Source organism: Euprymna scolopes, chromosome 15, assembly GCF_053919585.1.
Source record: "Euprymna scolopes isolate OS-2025 chromosome 15, ASM5391958v1, whole genome shotgun sequence".
Classification (NCBI taxonomy): domain Eukaryota; kingdom Metazoa; phylum Mollusca; class Cephalopoda; order Sepiida; family Sepiolidae; genus Euprymna; species Euprymna scolopes.
Window position 1 is genome coordinate 97676848 of NC_136496.1, and position 19402 is coordinate 97696249.

A 19402-nucleotide genomic window follows, 5' to 3' on the forward strand; every position below is an offset into this window, starting at 1 on the left:
TTAAAAAGATTTTTAAATGGTCTTAAATTTTTGACCAGCAGTGCATTTAAACTATATAAGTTTTCGTCTTTTTGTAATATACTATCAAGCCGACCGGCGTTACCTTTCAATATGATTTTTTTTTAATTCATGCGGGTTTCGTATTTATTATTATAGAGTAAATTATCTATGAATTATTATATTGTATATATTATAGGAATGATTTGAAAATTATATATATATATATATATATTAATTAATTAATTAACATATATATAATATATATAATCAGTCAATAAATTATATAACAAAATACACTCATTTCATTTCAGATTCGCATCCATATTTGAATTATTAACTGATATATTTGTTCGAAAAGGAATATGAATTGCATAATATCTTTTTAAGTATATTAACGGCTTTATGACGTTATGAAAAAATCATACTCTCTTTCACAACGCTATGCCCCCCCCCCTTTTAATTTCCAACGACTTTTTCCGTTTCTGAAATGGAACAAGATCATTACATCAAAAATATATTTTCAAATATTTGTACTGGTGTTTTACTTTCCTAATTTTATTCATCCATAATAAAGACAAAACGTTGATGAACGCATAACTTGGTTTGTTCCTTTTTTTATTTCTCTCTCTCTCTCTTTCTCTCTCTCTCTCTCTCTATATATATATATGTGTGTGTGTATATATATTTAATTATATATATATGTGTATATATTTAATTATATATATATGTGTGTATATATTTAATTATATGAAGGCTTTCTCGGTGGACAGGAATACATGGGAAGCCTCTGCAGCTGACAGAACTGCCTGGAGGAAAATGATACGCCAGGGGATTATCATCAGCGAGAGGACCCTCCATGTTGAAAACGCTGCAAAGAGAGCTAGGAGAAGAGCGAGTGTACAGGCGGAACAGCCGGACGAAGCGGCAAATTGCATAACAACCTTCGTATGTCAAGGGTGTGGCAGACTATGCAAATCAAGAATTGGTCTCTACAGTCATACAAAAGGATGCATACAAGCAACATCTTAATACGGCGCTGATCCATAGTCGTTTCGACTGACGGATGCCACACATATTTAATTATTATAGTAAAAAAATAATTATGACAGCCCCTTTAAGAAACTCGTTTCTTATCGTTGAGCATTTTCAGTTGAATTAAGTCGGTCAATTTAGCTCTTATGCATAGATCATCGTATAACGATTAGATCACTGTCTGACTGGCGTAAAGAACATTTAAAATTTAAATCATGACAAATCTCCAAAAAAGAAACACGAATAAACCTAGAACCCCATCCTCCAACGTAGACTCCTACTACCAGATCTCTTTCTCCAATATCAGGGGTCTACATTCCAACCTTCCAGGGGTTGAAACACAATTACAGGAGACGAAACCGGACATATTCTTTCTAAGTGAAACAGGTATAGGACCAACCACTTCCCTAGACGAATTCATAATTAAAGGATACTCTAACTTAACATCTAAATCTGACCCCCAAGATCGCCATGGACATGGAATATGTGCCTACATCAAAGATGGCTTTCCATGTGGTAGGGATATCTCCAGAGAAGACCCTAATTTACCTTATATGTGCTTCCGGGTTGCACTAGCTTACACCACTGCATTTATACTTGCCCTCTATCGCCCCCACAACAGTGGGGTTACTATATTTAAGAGCATATCTGAGAAATTGACCACACCATGTCTGCTCAACCTTCGGCTAACATTCACATTTGCGGTGACTTCAATGTCCATAATGTGGAATAGCTGACCCACTCAAATAAAACCGATGACGAGGGGAGGTTTTGTCATGATTTTGCCATTGCCTATGACCTCACTCAGATTGTTCACGAACCCACCCGTGTGCCCGATACACCCGATCAATATGCAAGCCTTCTAGACCTTTTTCTGACAACTTCCTCTGAGCTGTGTTCATGTTCCGTTCTATCTCCTCTGGGATCCTCTGACTACTCTGTTGTAGCAGTTAAGATAAAAATAAATGTAATAAGTCTTCAGATGTATCTCTCCACCGTACTGTATATCGATACTCTATGGTTGACTGGGATAGCTTCCGTACATTCATATCTGACCTACCTCTGCATTCCATTTTTAAAAAGGACGTGTCCTCTATAGTATCAGACCTAACCGAATGGTTAATTGTAGGCATAGGCCGATTCATACCATCTTAAAAATTCCAACAAAAACCTAACAGCCAGCCATGGTTCTCCCTTGAATGTGCTGGTGCCATCGCGCACAGAAATCACTTTTTCAATAGCTACCAACGCAATAGATTTACTGAGACTAAAGCTGCTTTCAGGACTGCCAGATACCACTGTAAAAGAGTAATAAAAATGCAAGGGAGCTATATGCTCAGTCTGTTAAATCCAAAGTAGCTGAGCAGCGGCTTTGTTCCCACCAGTTCTGGAAAATAGCAAACAGGATCTTGAACAGAAGCGTGCGTTCTATCGCAACTATCATCACTGGACCTGAGGTCATCTCGTCAGTATCAGATAAGGCCAGGCTATTTGCCAAGAACTTTGCAGCTAATGCTACCCTATGCGACAATGACCATCAACTCCCTGTATTTCCTCCTATAACAGGCAACACAGTATGCAACATACAAATATCTGTGCGTGAGGTCGTCAATCTAATCAAGAAACTTGATTCCAGTAAAGCAACTGGCACTGACGGCATTCCAGTTATAGTGCTGAAAAAGCTCCAACCAGAACTTGCCCCCATACTTACAAAACTGTTTAAGCGTTGCCTTAAGGAGAAGTTCTTTCCAACACCCTGGAAAACCTCATCAGTATACCTTGTATTTAAGAATTCAGGTGAAAAGTCATCTCCCTCTCAGTACAGACTAATAAGTCTCTTGTGTGTCATGAGTAAGTTGTTGGAATCCATATTAAATAAAGAAGTAGTCAACCACCTCAAAAGAAACAACCTTCTTAGTGACATGCAATATGGTTTCCGCTCTGCAAGATCTACAGCAGATGTGCTAACGGTTATATCTCATAGGATTAGTGAATATCTTGACAAAGGTTTCCTTTCCAGGGCAATTGCTCTTGACATATCAAAGGCCTTCGATAAGGTATGGCATAAGGGCTTACTTCACAAGATTTCCAGCTACGGTATTACTGGAAATGTTTTCTCAATCAATAAATCATTTCTCTCTGTTAGGTTCATAAGAGTAGTGGTTGATGGGCAGAAATCAGAGGCCCACAGTATTAATGCTGGAGTCCCCCAGGGGTCCATCATGGGCTCAACTCTCTTCCTGATCTACATCAATGATCTCCCAAAACACAACTTAAATCATTCGTTGACATCTATGCTGATGACACGACCAACTATGGCAACACATCAAAGGCTGTAAATGACAAAGTGCTCTCTAATTCTCTCTCCTCTGATCTTGAGCATGTGGTACAATGGGGGAAGAGGTGGCTGATCACTTTTAATGCATCCAAAACCAAGCTTCTATCTTTACATCATCAACGCTCTGATCCCCATCTGGCATCAATTGAAATGAATGGCTCTCGTCTTGGGGAGGCTCCATGTTTTGACAAGCTTCTGGGTTTGACCTTTACTCCTGATCTGAAATGGAACACGTACATCAAATCTGTTGCCAGGGATGCTGGGAAAATGGTGGGATCCTTCTACCGCTCCAGAAGATATCTCACTACTGATGCAATTCTCTATCTGTATAAAAGCCAAGTACGTCCAAGGATGGAGTACTGCTGCCACATCTGGGCAGGAGCTGCTAAAAACAGTCTATCTTGCTTTGACAGAGTACAAAATAGACTTCGTGGTTTGGAGGGGGGTGCCCTTTTCTCTTCACTGCAGCCTCTATCCCACAGAAGAGACGTTGCGAGCCTGTCTTTGTTTTATCTTTATTTCCATGGAAAGTGCTCGTCCGAGCTCCTATCACTGGTCCCTCCGCGCCAATCTTTCACGAGAAACACCCGTCTGGCTGAAACTGCTGTCAATAATTTTCCCCACTCTTTATCTGTGCCTAAATCCAAACGTAGATTCCATGAGCAGAGCTTCTTTCTAAGAAGTGCACGATTGTGGAACTCTCTTCCGTTCGCCTGTTTCCCACCTGACTACAACTTGGATGTCTTCAAATACAACATAAACAAATTCCTGACAAACCGCCCCCTTAAGTAAGACACTCTATCAAATCTCCAATACTAATGATTACTACAATACTATCTCATTGATTACTGTACACGCAATAACCCTTATCCGTGAGTGGCCTCCGGGCCTTAATAAGTGGTGACCTTCATATAAAAGAAAATGTTTAAATTCAACGTTATTTCACGCGGTTAATGGTAGCTGAATGGATACGGTATTTGCTAATCGAGCCAGAGATATCTCTGTTGCCGAGTTCGAATCTGTCGACTGGTGTTAATCGTGACACCCTGCACTAAAGATTCCTGAAAGGATGAAATACTAATGTCTGTAGGTATTTAATTATTATAGTAAAAAAATAATTATATATATATATATATATATAATTATAATAATCATATTATAAAGCACTAATTCTTTTTTTTTTTTAAATTATGACCCTTTAGTAGCTACTTTTACCAGGTAAAGTCCATATCAAATTTATTCCACAGGATTACAGCCCATATATTTAAAGTTCCTATAGACGAAAAATTGACAGAGGAATTTGGAAGAGACATACAGACAAGGTCACTTATATGTAGAGAGGTATTATCTACTAATAAATATATTCAAAGAGTATTCGCCTTTTTAAGTTCTAAATTTAAATCACTAAATTAGAATATTTAGACCGATAAACGTATATACGCGCGTGCATATATATATACTAGCAGAGAGATCCGACAATTCCCGGGATTAAATGAGGATCAACGTATGTTTCACACTTCAAACACTTTTATTGTCTTCAACATTAGTGAAATTGCCCATTTTTCAATTAAATCGATTAATTGTCTGTTCCAGTTGGGGACCCACAACGGTGCATGTCTCCTCGCAGTGACTTAGTTTAGTTTTTATATCGGATTTTTTTCGATTATCGAATTTTGATAATTATCGAGTGCATTTCCATCCTTACCATATCTAAGAACACTGCCGGGCACATAAGGTACATTTGTGTGAAATTAAAAAAACAAAAAACGGCTCAGCCGTTTCCGAGTTCATAGGAAATGAACTCGCACACACAATGTGGTTTATATATATATATATATATATAAATATATATATATATATATATATATATATATATATATATATATATATATATATATATATATATATGACACCACACTGCAAGAATTGCAAAAACAAAAAAAAAACAATAAAAAACAAACAAACTAATGTCGTCATCTCATCTGACCAGGATATACAAGTGACTGGAGACCGCTTTTGGATTTTATATTCCCATGACACTTCTTCCTTCGGAGGAAGGCGGTTCAAAATATTTAGGATGAGTGCCGTGCTAAATTAGATCAACCATTAATATCAGTTTGCTTTTCTTGAAATCACTCTCCCACGCCTATTATATCAGTTTTATTTCTCCCAGACTACCAAGGTTGTAGAGTTCAGACTACATTCGTATTTAAGTATAAAATACCTGTTTGTGCTTGGTTGATCATCGTTTCTACCTGCTCCTGACCCTCAAGCAAAGGGAAATCCGATTGAGCTGCTATTAAGAAAAAAATAAAATAGATGAATGGAGAAAAATAACTCTTTACATTTAAATAGCAGTAAGAATTTCTATCGTTTTTTTTTTCTCACATTAAGAGATTGCCGAATATTTATTACAAGGGGCGTTCGAAAAGTACTACCTCCTATTTTTTTTATTCAGCCCGAATGGTGCAGAGGGAATAGCAAATTGCATTGGTATGTTGACTGAACTCACGTATTCATAACCCGAAAGTATCATCTCTCTGTTGCAGATATTGGCGACGTGAAACTCTAAGAAACCAACCACTGTCATGGACGTGTGTCAGAAGTAGAGATGCGTCACTGAATTCCCCCAGAAAAAATTGAATTGATAAAAACTAACCGGCGCTTGTTGAATGTTTACGAAACCGATGCAGTTGATATCAGCACAGTTAGGAGATGGATTCGTCGATTTCAGAGTGGGGACAGAGATGTGAGAAAGCGTGCTCCGAACTTTTACGATCGAGGCTGGCAAAAGTGCATTAAGAATGGTTGTGAAAATTTAGAAAAATACGAAAAGTCGCTCGTTTTAATAGTAATACCTCTGTCTTCGAAGCCCTTCAACGTTTGTTTTAGTTTTCGAGTTAAATATAGGAGGCCTTACTTTTGGAACGAGTACTACAAGAAAAAAATGTTGGAATGATCATTTACTTTGTAGAACCTTGTTTAAGCAGCAGTAGTTGATGTTTAAAACTTAATTGTTGATTAATTTATACTTCAGGCTTGTCAAACATGTAGCCGTAGTCACCGTGTGGCTCGTTGCAAGCTTATTTTCAACCCGCACAGACGATTTTAAGCAAATTTGAAAAAGTGGAGGAAATAAAGGAAAATATAGAAATATGAGGCGTGTTCGAAAATTAGTGGGAATTTATTATTTACCCCGGCTTGAAGATCTAAATAATACAATTTCAAAATCAATCACTTGTCATCTCTGATAAAACTCCAACTGCGCAGAAATAAAATCAAAAAAAGTTTGTCGACAGCAAGAGATGTCAAGTCTCGGGACAAACACATGGAAAACAATGTATGAATATTTGATAATGAATATCAAGTTTGGACTATTGTAATTTATGTGCCTTTGCATATGTTGTTGCATTCAAATACAAGTGAATCACATATGTTGCCCTGGAAATTTTTGTTATATTTAAATAATAAAAAAAAGCTATATTATTCTCTAAACTACATTTACTTTTGTACTTGCATTTTTAGAGTGTTTTTTAATGAAATAAAACTATTTTGCAATACGTTTTATCTAGAACTGTGGTCCTCACGACAACACAAGTTGACCCTTAGATGGTATACGTAATACAGATATCTTATTTTAGCCAATCAGAAATGCGCATAATAAACGCTTCCACATATTTTAAACATAAAATGCAACGTTGGAATATTGCACGCTATACGCTGGAGCCGGTTAATTTAATAGTCAAGCAAAGCACAACATTTGGCACAATCTTTTACAAAAAGCGTCCATTGCACACATTACTTCGTTGCCTAATGGCAAAATATTTAACCTGTTCCATTTACTGCCGATCTCGCAATCTCACACGAAAGACAAGTTCGGAACTCCTGATAACAATCTATTAATTTTGTTTTCAAAGTTTGCACTTAGTTGTTTCTTTACCGGTTATTTGGTTTATACTCCAAGATTTTGCCATTCTTTACTTTGATACAAATTTGCTATTTGTAGAGGTAGTCATTGTACCTCTATACATCTAGATACGTTGATTCGTCAAATCTAACGTCGCCCTTAACTTTGCTTGTTTACGTTTACGAACGAACGAACGCTTTAAAAATCTAATCATTTTGTTTTACAGGATGGAACGACAAAAATTGTCGCCAAAGAAAATACGAAATGATTCCATTTCCGTTTGATGTAAACCGTTTTTTTTGTTGCAGACCATCTACTAGTTGGCCAAAAATCTTAAGAGCGATAGGAGGCTTTTCGTTATGTCAATAAGTGACACAATGGTCAATGATCAAGATCGGGGATGCGCTGCTGTACAACTCATGCTCTCCACCAATCCAAGTTATGACAACAGGACCATTGACATCACCCTCAAAATGCATCACTGGATTGCCACGAATAACAGGGACATGCACAGGGTGATGCAAACAAAGTTTCCCACTACGGTTGTGGTCTTTGGTGTGGTTTCAAATGAGGCTCACATCATGCCACTTCACATCTTCTAAGTCGGCTTGAAAGTCACTATCAAAGTGTACCTGGATGTGCTGAAGAGTGTGGTGATCCCTGGTGCAATCAGATGACCGCTGACAAACCCTGGGTGTGGCAGAAGGACTTGACGCCGGTCCACAAGTCCAAAAGGACGCAGGCTTGGCTTCAGAAGCAGTGCTACGACTTTGTACCCTTCTTTCACTCCCCTCCTCCTCCGACCTGAACCCGCTGGAGTACTTCGTTTTGTCATACGTAGAAAACATCACCAACATGATTTACCACAACACCAAAGCCAGCCTGATCGTTGCCATCCGCCGAGATCCCGCCGGCATTTGTGGAAAAGGTATGCTTCAAGTCCCGGACAAGTATCGAAGCGTTGATTGAGACTACTGCAGCTACATATGATAGATGTCACCTCTATCACATAATCAAGTTACTTGAATTGATTTTTTTTAAAAATAAAAGTCTTAAAATAAAGCTGTAGTTTTCTTTAGGGAAACAATGTTATCGTTTCACCCTGTAGTTATTAGTAAAAAGTATTGTTTCCAGTATTAATATATATATATATATATATATATATATATATATATATATATTTTAATAGTACAGTTATATAAACAAAATCAAACACAATAAACCTTAATGATTTAAAGAAACAAGTTACGTTTCCATAAAGAAATTAAGGTAAACTAACTATTTGCTTAGTTGCTTTACTAAATGAATCTGATTTTCTTAATGATGATGAGTTCTACTATTACGAAATATCAGGTTATGATTAGTATTTAATTCTATTTTTACATACTTATTTTTTTAAGTTACAGGCAATAAAAACGTAATTTTAAAAAGTAACATCCTGTTAATGTAAAACATTGTAAATAAAAAGCATGAAAAATGTAACACATTTAAAATGTAAAATATTTTAAACGTAAAACATTATAAATCTGAAATATTTCAAATGTAAAATATGATAAATGTAGAATATTTTAAACGTAAAACATTATAAATCTGAAATATTTCAAATGTAAAATATGATAAATGTAGAATATTTTAAACGTAAAACATTATAAATCTGAAATATTTCAAATGTAAAACATTAAAATGTAAAATATTTTAAACGTAAAACATTATAAATCTGAAATATTTCAAATGTAAAATATTTAAAATGTAGAATATTTTAAACGTAAAACAGTATAAATCTGAAATATTTCAAATGTAAAACATTTAAAATGTAAAATATTTTAAACGTAAAACAGTATAAATCTGAAATATTTCAAATGCAAAATATGATAAATGTAGAATATTTTAAACGTAAAACATTATAAATCTGAAATATTTCAAATGCAAAATATGATAAATGTAGCATATTTTAAACGTAAAACATTATAAATCTGAAATATTTCAAATGTAAAACATTTAAAATGTAAAATATTTTAAACGTAAAACATTATAAATCTGAAATATTTCAAATGTAAAATATGATAAATGTAGAATATTTTAAACGTAAAACATTATAAATCTGAAATATTTCAAATGTAAAACATTTAAAATGTAAAATATTTTAAACGTAAAACATTATAAATCTGAAATATTTCAAATGTAAAATATTTAAAATGTAGAATATTTTAAACGTAAAACATTATAAATCTGAAATATTTCAAATGTAAAACATTTAAAATGTAAAATATTTTAAACGTAAAACATTATAAATCTGAAATATTTCAAATGCAAAATATTATAAATGTAGAATATTTTAAACGTAAAACATTATAAATCTGAAATATTTCAAATGCAAAATATGATAAATGTAGAATATTTTAAACGTAAAACATTATAAATCTGAAATATTTCAAATGTAAAACATTTAAAATGTAAAATATTTTAAACGTAAAACATTATAAATCTGAAATATTTCAAATGCAAAATATGATAAATGTAGAATATTTTAAACGTAAAACATTATAAATCTGAAATATTTCAAATGCAAAATATGATAAAGCTAGAATATTTTAAACGTAAAACATTATAAATCTGAAATATTTCAAATGTAAAACATTTAAAATGTAAAATATTTTAAACGTAAAACATTATAAATCTGAAATATTTCAAATGTAAAATATTTAAAATGTAGAATATTTTAAACGTAAAACATTATAAATCTGAAATATTTCAAATGTAAAACATTTAAAATGTAAAATATTTTAAACGTAAAACAGTATAAATCTGAAATATTTCAACTGCAAAATATGATAAATGTAGAATATTTTAAACGTAAAACATTATAAATCTGAAATATTTCAAATGCAAAATATGATAAATGTAGAATATTTTAAACGTAAAACATTATAAATCTGAAATATTTCAAATGCAAAATATGATAAATGTAGAATATTTTAAACGTAAAACATTATAAATCTGAAATATTTCAAATGTAAAACATTTAAAATGTAAAATATTTTAAACGTAAAACATTATAAATCTGAAATATTTCAAATGTAAAATATGATAAATGTAGAATATTTTAAACGTAAAACATTATAAATCTGAAATATTTCAAATGTAAAACATTTAAAATGTAAAATATTTTAAACGTAAAACATTATAAATCTGAAATATTTCAAATGTAAAATATTATAAATGTAGAATATTTTAAACGTAAAACATTATAAATCTGAAATATTTCAAATGTAAAACATTTAAAATGTAAAATATTTTAAACGTAAAACAGTATAAATCTGAAATATTTCAAATGCAAAATATGATAAATGTAGAATATTTTAAACGTAAAACATTATAAATCTGAAATATTTCAAATGCAAAATATGATAAATGTAGAATATTTTAAACGTAAAACATTATAAATCTGAAATATTTCAAATGTAAAACATTTAAAATGTAAAATATTTTAAACGTAAAACATTATAAATCTGAAATATTTCAAATGTAAAATATTTAAAATGTAGAATATTTTAAACGTAAAACATCATAAATCTGAAATATTTCAAATGTAAAACATTTAAAATGTAAAATATTTTAAACGTAAAACATTATAAATCTGAAATATTTCAAATGCAAAATATGATAAATGTAGAATATTTTAAACGTAAAACATTATAAATCTGAAATATTTCAAATGCAAAATATGATAAAGCTAGATAATTTTAAACGTAAAACATTATAAATCTGAAATATTTCAAATGTAAAACATTTAAAATGTAAAATATTTTAAACGTAAAACATTATAAATCTGAAATATTTCAAATGTAAAATATTTAAAATGTAGAATATTTTAAGCGTAAAACATTATAAATCTGAAATATTTCAAATGCCAAATATGATAAATGTAGAATATTTTAAACGTAAAACATTATAAATCTGAAATATTTCAAATGTAAAACATTTAAAATGTAAAATATTTTAAACGTAAAACATTATAAATCTGAAATATTTCAAATGTAAAATATTTAAAATGTAGAATATTTTAAACGTAAAACATCATAAATCTGAAATATTTCAAATGTAAAACATTTAAAATGTAAAATATTTTAAACGTAAAACAGTATAAATCTGAAATATTTCAAATACAAAATATTATAAATGTAGAATACTTTAAACGTAAAACATTATAAATCTGAAATATTTCAAATGTAAAATATGACAAATGTAGAATATTTTAAACGTAAAACATTATAAATCTGAAATATTTCAAATGCAAAATATGATAAATGTAGAATATTTTAAACGTAAAACATTATAAATCTGAAATATTTCAAATGTAAAACATTTAAAATGTAAAATATTTTAAACGTAAAACAGTATAACTCTGAAATATTTCAAATGCAAAATGTGATAAATGTAGAATATTTTAAACGTAAAACATTATAAATCTGAAATATTTCAAATGTAAAATATTTAAAATGTAGAATATTTTAAACGTAAAACATTATAAATCTGAAATATTTCAAATGTAAAACATTTAAAATGTAAAATATTTTAAACGTAAAACATTATAAATCTGAAATATTTCAAATGCAAAATATTATAAATGTAGAATATTTTAAACGTAAAACAGTATAAATCTGAAATATTTCAAATGCAAAATATGATAAATGTAGAATATTTTAAACGTAAAACATTATAAATCTGAAATATTTCAAATGTAAAACATTTAAAATGTAAAATATTTTAAACGTAAAACATTATAAATCTGAAATATTTCAAATGCAAAATATGATAAATGTAGAATATTTTAAACGTAAAACATTATAAATCTGAAATATTTCAAATGCAAAATATGATAAAGCTAGAATATTTTAAACGTAAAACATTATAAATCTGAAATATTTCAAATGTAAAACATTTAAAATGTAAAATATTTTAAACGTAAAACATTATAAATCTGAAATATTTCAAATGTAAAATATTTAAAATGTAGAATATTTTAAACGTAAAACATTATAAATCTGAAATATTTCAAATGTAAAACATTTAAAATGTAAAATATTTTAAACGTAAAACAGTATAAATCTGAAATATTTCAAATGCAAAATATGATAAATGTAGAATATTTTAAACGTAAAACATTATAAATCTGAAATATTTCAAATGCAAAATATGATAAATGTAGAATATTTTAAACGTAAAACATTATAAATCTGAAATATTTTAAATGCAAAATATGATAAATGTAGAATATTTTAAACGTAAAACATTATAAATCTGAAATATTTCAAATGTAAGACATTTAAAATGTAAAATATTTTAAACGTAAAACATTATAAATCTGAAATATTTCAAATGTAAAATATGATAAATGTAGAATATTTTAAACGTAAAACATTATAAATCTGAAATATTTCAAATGTAAAACATTTAAAATGTAAAATATTTTAAACGTAAAACATTATAAATCTGAAATATTTCAAATGTAAAATATTATAAATGTAGAATATTTTAAACGTAAAACATTATAAATCTGAAATATTTCAAATGTAAAACATTTAAAATGTAAAATATTTTAAACGTAAAACAGTATAAATCTGAAATATTTCAAATGCAAAATATGATAAATGTAGAATATTTTAAACGTAAAACATTATAAATCTGAAATATTTCAAATGTAAAACATTTAAAATGTAAAATATTTTAAACGTAAAACATTATAAATCTGAAATATTTCAAATGCAAAATATGATAAATGTAGAATATTTTAAACGTAAAACATTATAAATCTGAAATATTTCAAATGCAAAATATGATAAAGCTAGAATATTTTAAACGTAAAACATCATAAATCTGAAATATTTCAAATGTAAAACATTTAAAATGTAAAATATTTTAAACGTAAAACATTATAAATCTGAAATATTTCAAATGCAAAATATGATAAATGTAGAATATTTTAAACGTAAAACATTATAAATCTGAAATATTTCAAATGCAAAATATGATAAAGCTAGATAATTTTAAACGTAAAACATTATAAATCTGAAATATTTCAAATGTAAAACATTTAAAATGTAAAATATTTTAAACGTAAAACATTATAAATCTGAAATATTTCAAATGTAAAATATTTAAAATGTAGAATATTTTAAGCGTAAAACATTATAAATCTGAAATATTTCAAATGCCAAATATGATAAATGTAGAATATTTTAAACGTAAAACATTATAAATCTGAAATATTTCAAATGTAAAACATTTAAAATGTAAAATATTTTAAACGTAAAACATTATAAATCTGAAATATTTCAAATGTAAAATATTTAAAATGTAGAATATTTTAAAGGTAAAACATCATAAATCTGAAATATTTCAAATGTAAAACATTTAAAATGTAAAATATTTTAAACGTAAAACAGTATAAATCTGAAATATTTCAAATACAAAATATTATAAATGTAGAATACTTTAAACGTAAAACATTATAAATCTGAAATATTTCAAATGTAAAATATGACAAATGTAGAATATTTTAAACGTAAAACATTATAAATCTGAAATATTTCAAATGCAAAATATGATAAATGTAGAATATTTTAAACGTAAAACATTATAAATCTGAAATATTTCAAATGTAAAACATTTAAAATGTAAAATATTTTAAACGTAAAACAGTATAACTCTGAAATATTTCAAATGCAAAATGTGATAAATGTAGAATATTTTAAACGTAAAACATTATAAATCTGAAATATTTCAAATGTAAAACATTTAAAATGTAAAATATTTTAAACGTAAAACATTATAAATCTGAAATATTTCAAATGTAAAATATTTAAAATGTAGAATATTTTAAACGTAAAACATTATAAATCTGAAATATTTCAAATGCAAAATGTGATAAATGTAGAATATTTTAACGTAAAACATTATAAATCTGAAATATTTCAAATGTAAAATATTATAAATGTAGAATATTTTAAACGTAAAACATTATAAATCTGAAATATTTCAAATGTAAAACATTTAAAATGTAAAATATTTTAAACGTAAAACAGTATAACTCTGAAATATTTCAAATACAAAATATTATAAATGTAGAATATTTTAAACGTAAAACATTATAAATCTGAAATATTTCAAATGTAAAATATGATAAATGTAGAATATTTTAAACGTAAAACAGTATAAATCTGAAATATTTCAACTTTAAAATATGATAAATGTAGAATATTTTAAACGTAAAACATTATAAATCTGAAATATTTCAAATACAAAATATTATAAATGTAGAATATTTTAAACGTAAAACATTATAAATCTGAAATATTTCAAATGTAAAATATGACAAATGTAGAATATTTTAAACGTAAAACAGTATAAATCTGAAATATTTCAAATACAAAATATGATAAATGTAGAATATTTTAAACGTAAAACATTATAAATCTGAAATATTTCAAATGTAAAATATGACAAATGTAGATTTTTTTAAACGTAAAACAGTATAAATCTGAAATATTTCAAATGCAAAATATGATAAATGTAAAATATTTTAAACGTACAACATTATAAATCTGAAATATTTCAAATGTAAAATATTTAAAATGTAGAATATTTTAAACGTAAAACATTATAAATCTGAAATATTTCAAATGTAAAATATGACAAATGTAGAATATTTTAAACGTAAAACAGTATAAATCTGAAATATTTCAAGTGCAAAATATGATAAATGTAGAATATTTTAAACGTAAAACATTATAAATCTGAAATATTTCAAATGTAAAACATTTAAAATGTAAAATATTTTAAACGTAAAACAGTATAAATCTGAAATATTTCAAAGGCAAAATATGATAAATGTAGAATATTTTAAACGTAAAACATTATAAATCTGAAATATTTCAAATGTAAGACATTTAAAATGTAAAATATTTTAAACGTAAAACAGTATAAATCTGAAATATTTCAAATGTAAAATATTATAAATGTAGAATATTTTAAACGTAAAACATTATAAATCTGAAATATTTCAAATGTAAAACATTTAAAATGTAAAATATTTTAAACGTAAAACATTATAAATCTGAAATATTTCAAATGCAAAATATGATAAATGTAGAATATTTTAAACGTAAAACATTATAAATCTAGAAATATTTCAAATGTAAAACATTTAAAATGTAAAATATTTTAAACGTAAAACAGTATAAATCTGAAATATTTCAAATGCAAACTATGATAAATGTAAAATATTTTAAACGTAAAACATTATAAATCTGAAATATTTCAAATGCAAAATACGATAAATGTAGAATATTTTAAACGTAAGAAATTACAAATTTGAAATATTTCAAATGTAAAATATGATAAATGTAAACTATTTTAAACGTAAAACAGTATAAATCTGAAATATTTCAAATGTAAAATATGATAAATGTAAAATATTTTAAACGTAAAACATTATAAATCTGAAATATTTCAAATGTAAAACATTTAAAATGTAAAATATTTTAAACGTAAAAAATTATAAATCTGAAATACTTCAAATGCAAAATACGATAAATGTAGAATATTTTAAACATAAAACATTATTAATCTGAAATATTTCAAATGTAAAACATTTAAAATGTAAAATATTTTAAACGTAAAACAGTATAAATCTGAAATATTTCAAATGCAAAATATGATAAATGTAGAATATTTTAAACGTAAAACATTATAAATCTGAAATATTTCAAATGTAAAACATTTAAAATGTAAAATATTTTAAACGTAAAACATTATAAATCTGAAATATTTCAAATGCCAAATATGATAAATGTAAAATATTTTAAACGTAAAACATTATAAATCTGAAATATTTCAAATGTAAAACATTTTAAATGTAAAATATTTTAAACGTAAAACATTATAAATCTGTAATATTTCAAATGCAAAATACGATAAATGTAGAATATTTTAAACGTAAAACAGTATAAATCTGAAATATTTCAAATGTACAACATTTAAAATGTAAAATATTTTAAACGTAAAACATTATAAATCTGAAATATTTCAAATTTAAAATATGATAAATATAAACTATTTTAAACGTAAAACATTATAAATCTGAAATATTTCAAATGCAAAATATGATAAATGTAAAATATTTTAAACGTAAAACATTATAAATTTGAAATATTTCAAATGTAAAGTATGATAAATGTAGAATATTTTAAATGTAAAACATTATAAATCTGAAATATTTCAAATGTAAAACATTTTAAATGTAAAATATTGTAAACGTAAAACATTATAAATCTGAAATATTTCAAATGCAAAATACGATAAATGTAGAATATTTTAAACGTAAAACATTATAAATCTGAAATATTTCAAATGTAAAACATTTAAAATGTAAAATATTTTAAACGTAAAACAGTATAAATCTGAAATATTTCAAATGCAAAATATGATAAATGTAGAATATTTTAAACGTAAAACAGTATAAATCTGAAATATTTCAAATGTAAAACATTTAAAATGTAAAATATTTTAAACGTAAAACATTATAAATCTGAAATATTTCAAATGTAAAATATGATAAATGTAGAATATTTTAAACGTAAAACATTATAAATCTGAAATATTTCAAATGTAAAATATTATAAATGTAGAATATTTTAAACGTAAAACATTATAAATCTGAAATATTTCAAATGTAAAACATTTAAAATGTAAAATATTTTAAACGTAAAACAGTATAAATCTGAAATATTTCAAATGTAAAATATTTAAAATGTAGAATATTTTAAACGTAAAACAGTATAAATCTGAAATATTTCAAATGTAAAACATTTAAAATGTAAAATATTTTAAACGTAAAACATTATAAATCTGAAATATTTCAAATGTAAAATATGATAAATGTAGAATATTTTAAACGTAAAACATTATAAATCTGAAATATTTCAAATGTAAAACATTTAAAATATAAAATATTTTAAGCGTAAAACATTATAAATCTGAAATATTTCAAATGCAAAATATGATAAATGTAGAATATTTTAAACATGAAACATTATAAAGCGATTTTTTTTCAATAAATGGAAACCGCATAAATCAAATATTTCGATCGAATATCTACCGTCTTCAGTGAATAATAAACATTGAAAAAATTATTTTTACTCGTTGGGGAGTTTTTCCGACAAATTTTGATAACAGCATAGCTCTCATCTTGTCACAACTGAAACGGTTATAAATTTTTAATCATATATATATATATATATATATATATATATATATATATATATATATATATATATATATATATATATATATATTTGTGTGTGTAGAGATTTCGAAATTATATATATATATATATATATATATATATATATATATCTTTGTAGTCATCGACATACAGTCCTGTTTCGTTGTATCATAACTCATCAGTTCCGCTAGACTAGCATCTCTTCCTAGCCAAGCATTAAACCTAGAACCGTCGTGTTGACAGTCAAGTAATATCTATCATGATTTTTCATCTGAATTCTATCAGTGTCTTATCTGGCTTATTATATATATATATATATATATATATATATATATATATATATATATATATATAATTATGTTTATCTTAATAGAAAATACAATATATTTAATTATATATTTTTTGTATTGTTGGAATCTCTGAAAATATGTTTTTTTAGTTTTCTCCCACTGCAAGAACTTAGACATCAGGGTCAGAAAGTGAGATTGAGAAGTCAGCGCCGCCAAGGAGGAGCACTCTTACCTGCAAAAGTACCGGAGCAGCTCTGTCGGCATTCTTCGGTGAGGGCGCCCCAGGCGATTAGCAATAAACTAACCCCCTCTCAAGGGGAGAAAGTAACGCCTGGGATGTTGGACCGCCTAGAACTGCACAGAACTAAACTCCCACTGCAAAATCAACAGGAACTGGATCATTACAGGAATGGTCTAATCTCTGCTGATTTTGAGGACCCAGCATAAAAATCCCCGGGCGGATAATTAAAAATTCATAACCTTCTCAATTTGACAATATGATCAAACTTTCAACTTTCTACTAAATTTGTGTCAAATGAACCAAACATTTGTAAATGGGATAACAAATTGGAAATAAGATATAAAACCCGAAAAGGAAACGAAGCAAATAATAAATAAAAAAATAAATAAAAAAGCAAAAAAAAAAAAAAAAAAAAAAAAAACTGAAGGAGAAAGAAAAAGTATTTTATATAGAACATACCAGCGGCTGACTCACTGTTGGATGGTAACGAACGCGTTACGCTAATTATCACGTACAGAACAAACAGTGAACACACCGCTTTCTTCAAAACGCATGTATTGTTAGCCATCTGAAAATAAAATAAATCGAACATTTAGATACTTGTGAAGATGTGTATGTGTATGTGTGTGCATGTGTGTGTGTGTGTGTGTGTGCGTGCGTGTGTGTGTATGTGCGCGCGCATGCGTGTGTTGGTGAGAGGATATTGCGCTTCAATATTTTGTTATGCATGTAGACATCCAAGTTTGCATGTTCTCCTGGCACATTAGTAGGTAGATTTTGTAATCATAACAAGTCTTGAGTTGGGAAAGTTTAAAATTACCATAAAAGAATAATCGCACAAAATATTTTTCTTTACAACTTTTTAGTTATTTGAGTAAATAAATTAACATAAGGAAACGAATTAAATAATCATAAATTCTGTCATTAAACTAGTGCTTCTTATTAACATAAGTTGGTATAATTTCGATCAGCTTCTGAAGAAACAAAATATAATCAATCCATGTCATAAAAGATATTTTAAATTGCAATATTCATACGTTTCTAAAAAAAAAAAAAAATAAAATAAAGCACTGTAAAATATATTATGTAAAATACAATTACTGTCTCACAAATTCGCTCCCTCTGAATTGTGGCAATTTACCATTATAAATTAACTCCTTTTAACCATTTATATTAAAAATGTTTTTTCAACAATACAAAAAAATATATAATTAAATATATTGTATTTTCTATTAAGATAAACATAATTATTTAAAACATCGTTGTAATATTGCAATTTGTGTACATTTAAAACTAAATAACGTTATTT

At 26.9% G+C, this 19402-nt stretch overlaps 1 protein-coding gene across 2 annotated transcripts in view; it reads right to left on the minus strand.

The window, feature by feature from the left end:
• Nucleotides 1-19402, minus strand: part of LOC145294021 (brain-specific serine protease 4-like) — a 79164-nt gene that overhangs the window by 49031 nt on the left and 10731 nt on the right. The window contains exons 2-3 of one of the 2 annotated variants that reach the window (XM_080140984.1): nucleotides 18553-18661; nucleotides 5595-5666 (exon numbers count right to left, since the gene is read on the minus strand). In XM_080140984.1, the coding sequence (XP_079997110.1) occupies nucleotides 5595-5666; nucleotides 18553-18661 (181 nt within the window). The remainder of the gene's footprint in view (nucleotides 1-5594; nucleotides 5667-18552; nucleotides 18662-19402) is intronic. The other variant, XM_080140985.1, reaches the window with a different exon arrangement.